Here is a 12,208-nt window from a genome sequence, read left to right on the forward strand (position 1 = left end):
AGGTTTTTTTTTTTTTTTTATGGGATATATGTGGCAAAAATAAAAGGCAAAAAAATCACTACCATATTATCCCTTGGTCCTGTGGTTTTTAGCTGGTCTTCTCTCCACCATTCAGAACCGTCTTATATTTGTTTCATACATAAGGAATTTTTGTTGTACTTAGTGAGATACATAGGGAAAAGTACATCTGCTCCACAGTAGGTGATAGTAGGTGATCCAGAAGATGACCTCCACTAGAATTTTGGCACATATTATTTCTTAATAGGATGTTAAACTCTTGATTGTCAAATTGGCAACACAAGGTATCCCCATACCACTTTGTTGGCAGAAAATGTAAATGATGCTAAACTCTGCTTTGCAATAACCATCAACGCTGTAGAGAGAAGTCATATTAATGGAGGAATACTCATGAGTTAGCAGCCCAGCCATCATACTAAAATTTTAACTCCTGGATCAAGTCAGACTATCAAAGATATACATTTGTGGTCCCTCAGAAAAATTCTTACACTAAATATGTTATGGTAGTATATTGGGCCCATGCTGAGGAACATGGTAAGAAACAAATGTACAAGTTATTTAAAGTTAATCAATTCGTAGGGATGCTAGTGAGCGTGATGTTCACTACATCTCCAAGTATTCCTTTATGAAGACAATGGAAGAATTTCCCTCATCTTTGTACCACACGAAGCTGAATAACTGATCTATTTTTATAATTTGAAAGTTATAAATCCAATGGCTTCCTTTGTGCTGGCTTCCAGGAAGCTCAGTCAAATTTGGTAACCCCACCAGTGCCTTATGGATAGAATTTGCATATGGGCCTTATCCCTGAATTTATTTTATTTTTAAGTTGAGATTTTATTTTTACCCAGATTTCCTCATTTTATTTTTATTTTGTCTCCTGTAGCATGGTATTCATTTTCATATCCCATCACATTTATTTTAGAAACAGATGGATGAATGAATACATTAAAAAAAGAGAGAGAGAGGTTCTGTAAGTACTTGATAGGAGAGAAATGGACCTTAAGTTTACTTTCTATTCATAATGATGCTGCTGTTTGTGGTTAGTTGCTGTTGAGTTCAATTCAACTTATGGCGACCTCAGGTGTAGAGGGCAGAACCACTCCATAGAGTTTTCAAGGCTGTGGCCTGTTGGAAGCAGATGACCAGGCTTGTATTCTGAGATACTGCTGGATGAGTTTGAAATGTTAACCTTTTGGGTGGTAGTCAAGTCCTTAACTGTTTGTGCCACCCAGAGACTTCTTCTCTACTAATAATAGGTACTTAGTGAGTGTTACCGTTTTTGATCCCACATTGCCTATTTCTTAAGAGGCCCTACAAGAATATATTTGCTGTCACGTAATTTACAGTTCATTTTCTCACATAACTTTTTAAAGGAACAAATGAACACAAGTACTACCTGTAGGACTGAAGCACCACTGTGGAGAAACTGGAGACCACTTTCAGCTGAGTCAATTCCACCAGTGGCTAAAATGGGAAATCCAGGCAAAGCACGAGCAATGGAGGTCACAGCTCTCAAAGCAATGGGTCTGATGGCTGTCCCTAAAGAAGATGAGAATGAGCAACTGTTAGCATACCGATCCCTTGAACATACTGCCTTATACATAGTATCATGTGATGGCAGTGTTGTACTAGCCAAAATTCAAATTTCTATTATATCTGTTTAAAACGTACAGCTATGTAATACATAAATGTTCTTAAGTTTCAGAGTATGCTAATTTGCAAACGAACATGTATTTATTTTAAGAACTTCAATGTTATTATTGCATGCAGATGTGTTAGGCAAGTGGGTGTAGCAACCCTGAAATTCTCACATAAAATACATTCATATTACATTTTGATATACAATAATGTGTAAAAAATTGTATGGAACAATCAAGCATCTGTATTTAAAAAAGAACAAGGAACAGCAGATTTTGAAAAAGAAAAAAAACCACATATAGCACAACAAGACATATAGCTCTGTTAGGTTTCCACAAAGTATAAAGCAGCTGGTGTGAATATAGATATAGTAATAACAAGCAAGGTGTCAATGAACGTACAGGCTCCATATTGCTTTGTACATGTATTCCTGCAATTTGTTGAACCACAGTGAACCTGCTCTAATTTTTCATGTATTAAAGAATTCTAACCAAGTGAAACAGTATTTACTAGAATCCAGTAATTACAGTATATATTTACTTTTTAGGAGCTCTGGTAGCATGGTGCCTAAGGCACTTGACTGCTCACCAGAAGGCTGGTGGTTCAAACCCACCAGCCACTCCTCGGAAGGAAGGTTGGGCAATCCTACTTCCGTAGTGATACTGCCTTGGAAACCCAAGGAGGGGTCGCTATGAGTCGGGGCTGACTCGACGGCAAACAACAACAGCAACAACATTTACTTTTTATACTTTATTTGGAAAATACTAGTAATATATATTCTCTGATAGTAATGATAATTCCATAGATGGACAGAATATTTTGAGGTCATTGTTGAATGATTCTACTGTACAAAAGCTATTTTAGAATTTCAAGGGTTAAACATCCTGGAGTAAATTAATAGTGGCAAAATATGGGAATATTATTTGACATTGCTGGTGTATATCTACAAGCCAGTAGTCCTTTAAAGACATTTCATGAATTCAAAGTAGTTCTATTTGTGCAAGAACTTGACACTGACTCAAACCAGGGCTCCACATACAAGATGATGAATAGGCAGCTGGTGAGATCAACCTCATATGTTGAATACTTTCTCATCACCTCTAGCATTATCATAGGAACATATTCACTAGCATTATCAATTCATAGATACTGCTGTTCTCACTTCAAGGAAGCACAAAACTTTAATTTCAATTGATGTCTGTTTATCTGTTTATATCCATTCCAGATGAACTTGAATCTATAGGTAACTGATAGTTTTGCACTCATATCTAGAAAAGCTACCTCAAGATATTAGTGTTTTTTAGTCAAGAATTGTCATGGCTGACACCTCAGATTATGTAACTGGTATTTATCTAACGAGGTATTAAGTTAGGACAAATTATGTCAAGATTCCATTTCTATCTCAAGATTATAATTACTTCATACTTTTTATATTTTAACCATAAGGAAAATTAACACAGAGAACATACACATAAGCACATACACACCTATATACACATATCTTTAGCTATATGTATAAAAAGAAATCCAAGTAAGAATAAAAGTTACAGCAAAACATTTTAAAAGAAATCTGTAACATACCTAGTTAGAAAGACAGCTATATCTGCATAATAAAACTGACATGCTGAGTACATACTAAGCTGATGACTTCTTTACATACATGCTCCTTTGAAGTAATAAGAAGTATTAGTATTCGCCCCCCCACCCTTACTTAGTTGACCCAAGAGAATAAAGGAAATTTGAGCTAAGGAGATTAATAATTTATTTCTAACTGCACTGTTACAAGACTATCATTAACACTAAGGGGTAAAATTTCAAAGTGGTACACAGGGATTTGGCCGCATATTCTAACTGATATTAATGGACATCAAATGGTAAAATCCCAGAACACAGCTTTGAAAATTTAACCAGTTACATTTAAAGGGCAACATTATTACACAGGTATTAAAAAACATCAGCAAATCCTCAGTGGCATTTGAAGATGTTCAATTAGGTCAATAAGACATTTTCTTTTTCATGTTCCTCTGCCTTTTCTAAAACTTTTAACATCTACCTAATGAACATGAAAACCTTTCAAACTAATAAAAGTAACTTTTTTAAAAATTAAGAGTAATTATGCTTTCTAAGGAAATGTGATTCAAAAATAAAGAAATGGATTTATTTTGTTGCTGGGCAATAGTAAATTCAATTTTTATTTGCATTCTAAACTACATTTTATTTTTAAAGATAATTCAAGTGACTTAACATAGGAAATAGATTTTTTTTAATCTACCATGAATGGTCATTTATAAAGAGATTTCTTTTTAATTTTAAAATTATAGAAATGACAAAATCTTTATAATGAAAATGAAAGATCTACTGTAAAGAAAATAGATGTATTAATACCATGTTGTTGTTGTTGTTATTTGCCATCGAGTCGGCCCCGACGCATATGCATAAAGACTTCCAGAATCATAGTTTTAAAATTTTATCACTGTTATAGTGATGAATGATTTCAGACCACTGACTGATGATATGGATTGAACTGTATCCTCTCAAAACATGTGTTCTAAATTCAAAGCCTCCATACGTGTTGATGGGAGCTCTGGTAGCATAGTGCTTAAGGCACTTGACTGCTAACCAGAAGGCTGGCAGTTCAAACCCATCAGCCACTCCTAGGGAAGAAGATGAGGCAATGTACTTCCATAGTGATACTGCCCTGGAAACCCAAGGAGTGGTCACTATGAGTCGGTCCAATTCAATGGCTCATACAACAACAACAACATACATGTTGATGTAATGCCATCTGGTAACAGAATTTTCTTTGTTATGTTAATGAGGGCATATCAAGGTAGGGTGTGTTCTGAGCCAATCACTTTTGAGATGTAAAAGAAGATACACTTCATACAGAGGCACAGAAGCAAAGACAAACAGTGAAGATAGATGTCACATGCAGATCACCAAGGAATTAAGGACCAGAGGCTGAAAGAGACAAAAACCTTGCCCCAGAGTTCACAGAAAGAGAGCTTTCCCCAAGAGCCCTGCATTTAAACTTTCAGCTTCCTATGCTCTGAGAAAACAAATTTCAGTTCATTAAATCACCCACTTATGGTATTTCTGTTTCTACAGCACTAAGAAACTAAGATAACCTGGGAGAAAGGATTCTGTTTGAGAGATTCAAGAAATGTGAGTATGGATTCCATCTTTAATGCAACAACAGGTTTAAATGAAGAAATAGAAATCCTATCAGCTTAAATGAGCTAATAGGCCACAAAACCAAACCAAAACCACATGCTATCTAAATTAAGTCCTCATCTATGTGGGGTGGCCAAATGAACATAATGGGAAACTCAGTGACATCAAGCCACTGTCCTCTAACTGTGTGAAATTCTCCAACAGAAACCAAGACAATGTGTGTCCTCACATTTTGAAACAAGCTACAGGTTTAAACAAACAAAACAAATAGAGAATGAGTTCCAATATTGCTGCCAAGGATTCTGATTTACACTAAAATGGTCCTGGTGGAAACCAGCAGAGTAGACTGAAATGTAATTTTTATTCTTTAATAACTCTCAGCCTATCACATAATCTTAAAATACAAATCAATGTGCTGAATTCATAGATCTTCTCTGATAAACTGCAGGTACACTTTTGGATTGATTCATTTACCAGAAAAACATTTTAAAGCCAGCTATTTTGAATAATCAATCTTAATTTGATTAAAGATTATTGTTAAGAAAATGATACCATCACTTCTCAAATACATAGTGCCTAAGGCACTTGACTGCTAACCAGAAGGCTGGTGGGTCAAACCTACCAGCCACTCCTCGGAAGGAAGGTTGGGCAATCTATTTCTGTATTGATATTGCCTTGGAAACCCAAGGAGGGGTCTCTATGAGTTGGGTCCAACTCGACAGCACATAACAACAATAACCATTGGAAATAGTATTATGTATTCATATATGTATTAATGCATTATGACTTAATCAGGTTCTTTACTTGGTATTTCTTTATTCATCCATCCATCTATAAATTCAAAAATATATTTATTAAGACTCTATGTCTTTTATGTTTTTTTTAAAAAAATGTTTGTACCTGAATCTGAAAAATTTAAAAGAATTATTCTAATTAATAAATCTATTTCCCAGGATGGATATCCAAAACACCAGAGGTGGTTATTGTAAGATAAAGAATATGAATCCAATTATTCAACTTATACAAGGTTTCTACTAGAAAAAAAAATAACTTTGGCTTGAAAATAAAACTTTGAATAAATAAAAATGTTACTAATTTCAATAATCTCATATGCACTGAAAGCTGGACAATGGATAAGGAAGACTGAAGATGCATTGATGCATTTAAATTGTGGTGCTGGGGAAGAATACTGAAAATACCGTGGACTTCCAGAAGAATGAACAAATCTATCTTAGAGGAAGTACAATTGGAATGCTCCTTAGATGTGAGAATGGTCAGACTTCGTCTCACATACTTCTCCAGGACCAGTCCCTGGAGAAGGTTATCATGCTTGTTAAAGTAGAGGGTCAGTAAAAAAAGAGAAAGACCCTCAATGAGATAGATTGACAGAGTGGCTGCAATGACAGGCTCAAGCATAGCAAAAATTATGAGGGTGGTACAGGACCAGGCATCCTGTCATTCTGTTACATGGGGTTACTGTGAGTTGGAGGTGACAATGGTGCCTAACAACAATGACAATCTTTCTATCTATCTACCTATCTATCAACAGAAATATGAATTCTACAAAGAATACAAGTTTAAAGTGAATTAATTATGACATCAGACAGACACTGGGTCAAATAGCTTAGGTTCAGATCCACTAATTACAAGCTGTATGGCCTTAAGAAAATGTTTTCACCTCATTGTATGTCAGTTTCGACACCTATATGATAATAAAAATTATAATAACTTCATAGTGTTGTTGAGAGGACTAAAACACACACAGATACACCCCGAAAATTGTCTATCAGTTTGTCATACTGTGGTGGCTTGTGTTGCTGTGATGATGGAAGCTATGTCACCAGTATTCAAATACAAGCAGGGTCACCTACAGTGGACAAGTTTCAGCCAACTTCCAAAGACTAGATAGAAGGATCCAGTGGTCTACTTCTGAGACAGTGGTCACTGGAAACCTTATGAATAGCACTGGAACTATTGAATATGAATATTGTCTGATATAATGCCAGAAAATGAGCCCCTCAGGTTGGACAGCATTCAGAATATGACTTAGGAGGAGCTGCTTCTTCAAAGTAGAGTCAGCCTTAATAATGTGAATGGAGCAAAGTTTTTAAAACCTTCCTCTGTTGATGTGACACAACTCAAATTGAGGGAAAAAAAAAAACAGTTGTAAACAACTATTAATAATCAGAATGTAGAATATATATAAAGTATGAATCTAGGAAAACTGGAAGTTGTAAAAAATGAAATAGAACATATTGAAAAGTGATATGCCAGGCATTAGTGAGTTGAAATGGACAGGTATTGGTCATTCAGAATCAATCACATGGTCTACTAAGCTGGGAAAGGCAAATGGAAGAGGAATGGGATCACATTCACAATGAAACAGTACATTTCAAGATTTATCCTGAAGTGCAACACTAGCAGTGACAGGAAAATATTCATATCCCTGCAAGGAAGCCCAGTTAGTCTGTTATTCAAATTTATGCAGCAACCACTAATGTCAAAGATGAAAAAATTAAAGATTTTTATAAATTTCTGCAGTCTGAAATTGACCAAACATCCAATCAAGGAGCATTCATAATTACTGGTGTATAGAATGGGAACACTGGAAACAAAGGAGGAAGATAAGTAGTTGCAAACTATGGCCTTGGTGATAGAAATGATGCTGGAGATCACATGATATAATTTGCAAGACTAATGCTTATTCATTGCAAATACTTTTTCAACAACATAAATGGTGAGTATACATGTAGAATATACATAAAATACACAGGAATCAAATTGACTACATGTGTGGAAAGAGGTGATGGAAAAGCTCAGTATCATGAGTCAGAATAAGATCAGGGACCACTTTTGGTAGAGATTATCCAGTTGATCATATGCCAAGTTCAAGTTGAAGCTGAAAAAAATATTAAAACAAGTCCATAAGAGCCAAAGTATGACCTTGAGTATATCTCACCTGAATTTAGAGATTATCTCAAGAACAGATTTTATACATTGAACACTAATGACTGGTAGCATATAGTGCTTAAGGCACTTGAGTGCTAACCAGAAGGCTGGTGGTTCAAACCCACCAGCCACTCCTCGGAAGGAAGGTTCGACATTCTACTTCCATAATGATACTGCCTCGAAAACCCAAGGAGTGGTAGCTATGGGTCGGGTCTGACTTGATGGCACATAACAACAACAACAATGACTGAAGACCAGATGAACTGTGGGATAACATCAAGGATATCATCATATATAAAGAAAGCAAAAGGTCACAAAAAAGACAAGAATGAAAGAAAAGACCAAAATGGATGTCATGAGAGACTCTGAAACTTGCAGTTCCACAAGGATTAGGTAAAGCAAATGGAAGAAATGATGAAGTAAAAGAGCTGAAGAAAAGATTTTAAAGGTAGCTTGACAAGACAAAGTAAAATATTATAATGAAATGTGCAAAAACCTAGAGTTATAAAACCAAGAGAAAAGAACATGCATGACATTTTTTCAAGCTGAAGGATCTGAGGTAAAAAATTTAAGCCTCAAACTGTAATGTTGAAGAATTCTATGGGAAAGGTATTAAAACTTTTTTCAAAAGAAGATGGAAGGAATACACAGTCCCTGTACCAGAAAGACTTTGTCAGTGTTCAAGCATTTCAAAAGATAGTATGTTACTGTTACTGAAGGAAGAAGCCTGAGTGGCATTAAAGCCAATGGTGAAAAACAAGCTTCCAGGAATTGACTGAATACCAATTAAATTTTTTCACAAAATGGATGCAGCATTGGAGATGCTCACTTGTTTATGCCAAGAAACTTGGAAAGACAGCAACCTGGCCAACCAACTGGAAGACATCCATATTTGTGCTCACTGAAAGAAACATGGTCCATAGAAATGGAATTTATTGAACAATATCATTACCATCACACAGAAGTAAATTTTTGCTAAAGGTAATTAAAACGTGGTAGCAGCAATACATCAATATGGAACTGCCAGGATGTGGAATGAGAGGTACCATTGCTGATGCCAGATAGATCTTGGCTGAAACCAGTGAATACCACAAAGATGTTTATATGTTTTCTTTTTCTTTAATTTTTTATTGTGATTTGTGTGAAAGTTTAGGAGCAAATTCATTTTCCACACAGCAGTTCATACACATTTCTTTTCATGCCATTGACTGCAAATTCCCAACAATGTAACCTTTCTTTCCCCATTTCCTCCCTGTAGTTACCTCTTCCCTGAGCCCTTCTTTTTTATGCATTCTGGTCCCCTGAGCTATCTCCCTGTGGAAATACTGCCCTTCTGTTTTGCCCTGATTGATCGTTCTAAGGAGTCTATCTATCTGATGTAAATGTTCACCCTATATGCCTGTCTATTCTTTGAATGGAAGCCATAGGAGTGAGTTCAATTTCCAGTCTTGAAGGGTAACTAGGGGCCATAGTCTCAAGAGTCTCACCAGGCTCTATCAGACCAGTAAACATAATTCTTTTTTATGATTTTGAATATAGTTCCACATTGTTCTCCCACTCTGTCCAGAATCTCTTGCACTGATTCTTTTCCAAGTGGTAGCTGGACACCATCTAGTTCTTCTGGTCTCATCATCATATAGGCTGAGGTCCACATGGTCTGCTAGTCCCTTGGACTAATTGTTTCCATGCATCTTTGGTTTTCTCCTACCTGTGTTTTATTGAGTATGCAAAGGCATTCTACTGTGTGTATATATAATTATAACAAATTATGTATAACATTGAGAAGAATGGGAATTCCAAATTAATTGTGTGTGTGCAAAACCTGTATGTAGATCAGAAGGCAGTCATTCAAAGAGAACACAGGAATACTACTGCATGGTTTTAAATCAGGAGAGATGTGCACAAGATTAGTATCATTCATCATACTTATTTAATCTGTATGGTGAGCAAATAATCTGAGAAGCCAGACAATATGAAAAAGAATGGGGCCTCAAAATTGGAAGAGACTCAGTAACAATCTGAGATGTGCAGACGATACAAATTTGCTTACTGAAAGTGAAGAAAACCTAAAGAATTTACTGATGAAAATCAGACTATAGCCTTCATTATGGACTTCACCTCTACATAAACAAACAAAAATCCTTATGACCAGACCAATAAGCAACATTCTGATAAATGGAGAAAAGACTGAAGTTGTCAAGGATTTCATCTGACTTGGATCTACAATCAACAATTGTAGAAATACAATGATATATTGCATTGGACAAATCTGCTGTAAAAGACCTCTGTAAAGTGCTAAAGAGCAAAGATATCACTTTGAGGACTAAGGTGCACTTAACCCAAGTTATGGTATTTTCACTCGTGTCATATGCGTGTGAAAGCTGGACAATGAATAAAGATGACTAAAGAGTTAAAGCATTTGAATTATGGTGTTGGCAAAGAATACTGAATGTACTGTGGACTCCCAAGAGGGATGAACCAACTTGTCCTAAAGGAAGTATGGCCAGAATGCTCCTCGAACCAAGGACTGTGAGAATTTGTCTCAAGGTGCTTTTCACATGTGATCAGGAGGAACCAGTTCCTGAAGAAGGGTATAATGCTTGGTAAAGTAGAGAGCTAAAAAGAGAAAGACCCTCAAAAAAGATGGGTTGATACAGCAGCTGTAACACCAAGCTCAAATGCAGCAATGACTGTGAGGATGGCGCTGCACTGAGCAGTGTTTCGTTTTGTTGTGTATATGATTGCTGTGAATTGACACTGACTCAATGGCACCTAACAACAATAGTATATATGTTGTTGTTGTTAGGTGCCGTCGAGTCGGACCCGACTCATAGTGACCCCTCCTTGTGTTTCCGAAGCAGAATCACTATGGAAGTAGATTGCGCCATCTTCCTTCTGAGGAGTGGCTGGTGCGTTTGAACCGCCAGCCTTCTGGTTAGCAGTCAAGTGCTTTAGGCACTATGCTACCAGAGCTCTCCTAATAGTATATATATTATATATAATTATAATTTTATATATATTATATATAATTATAATTTTATATCTAATTATATGTATACATACATATGTTGCTGTTGACATATAGATATATTATAATCTGTGCCACCATCAAGGATAACGATTGATTCCAATGGGAACATTTCTACAGTTTACTTTGACAATGCCTTTTATGTTACTGTGTATTTAGAGATGCGATGACATTTATTTTCTTATTCCGGACAAATGATGCCTATGATGATAGAAATTTTTGTTCTCTGATACTTTAGGAAAACCACACATCTCCCCTTTATTCTCTTTTCCTATTAGATCTTATCAAGCAGTTTCATAATGCTGGTAAGATTAACTAACTCTAAAGGAAAAAAATCTCAAAGGCAGAAATATATATATATATATATTTTTTTTTTTCCCCCCTGAGAATCAAAAGTTCAAAGCACTAAGCCCATAACAAGAATTTTAATGACAACACAGTAGTCAAGTTTATTGGTGAAAAGAAGGCAGGGCTTTACTTTGGATGACTAAATCATTGAAGAGAAAAGGAGTTTTTAATGGCATGATAGTGTGGAATATATATTAATTTTGGATAACTGTAATTTTAAATAATTGAGTTTAATTCTTATTTTTTTGTTCTGTAATCATTTGGCTCTTAGGACAGCTATTGCTACTCAATTAATTGGTAAAACTAAATCCACAAGTTCCCTGATAATATTTCTGTTGTTAGGTGCAGTCAAGGCGCTTTTAACTCATAGTGACCCTGTGTAAAACTAATGAAACTGCTTGGTCCTGTGACATCCTCACAGGATGTTGTGGTTTTTGAACCCACAGTTTCAATCTCTGTGTCAATCCATCGCATTGTGGCTATTTCTCTTTTTCACTGACCATCCACTTTACTAAACATGGTGTCCTTTGGTCCCTCCTGATAACATGACCATAGTACATGAGATGAAGTCTCACCATCTTTGCTTCTTCTTCTTTTTTTTTTAAATTGTGATTTGTGTGAAGATTTACAGAGCAAATTCACTTTCCATATAGCAGTTGACATATACTTTGTCTCATGACATTAACCACAGTTTACCACAATGCAACAGCTCCCCTCCCACTTCCTCTCCATAATTACCTCTTCCCTGTGTCCATCCCTCCATGGACTCCTGCCCCCTGAGCTGTCTCCTTGTGCATAAGCATCCCTTCTTTCTCCCATGATTGTTCTCTCCAAGGAGAGTACTTGAGGTAAATGTTCAACTCATATGCCTGTCTTTTATTTGGCTGAAAACCACAGGTGTGGGTTTAATTCCAGACCTGAAGGGCAGTTAGGGGCCATAGTCTTAGTGGTTCCACCAGGCTCTATTGGACCACCAAATCTGGTCCCCCCTCCTTTTTTTTTTCCTCCAAATGATTTTGAGTTTTGTTCCACATTGTTCTCCCTCTCTAT

General features: G+C 36.1%; 1 protein-coding gene across 1 annotated transcript in view; it reads right to left on the reverse strand.

Moving 5' to 3' along the window:
* The window catches only part of DPYD (dihydropyrimidine dehydrogenase), a 1,117,863-nt gene that overhangs the window by 194,256 nt on the left and 911,399 nt on the right, over nucleotides 1-12,208 (reverse strand). The window contains exon 18 of the mRNA XM_007936128.1: nucleotides 1,418-1,560. Within this exon, the coding sequence (XP_007934319.1) occupies nucleotides 1,418-1,560 (143 nt within the window). The remainder of the gene's footprint in view (nucleotides 1-1,417; nucleotides 1,561-12,208) is intronic.

Source organism: Orycteropus afer, unplaced genomic scaffold, assembly GCF_000298275.1.
Source record: "Orycteropus afer afer isolate SDZICR_OR568_19922 unplaced genomic scaffold, OryAfe1.0 scaffold00033, whole genome shotgun sequence".
NCBI classification, from domain to species: domain Eukaryota; kingdom Metazoa; phylum Chordata; class Mammalia; order Tubulidentata; family Orycteropodidae; genus Orycteropus; species Orycteropus afer.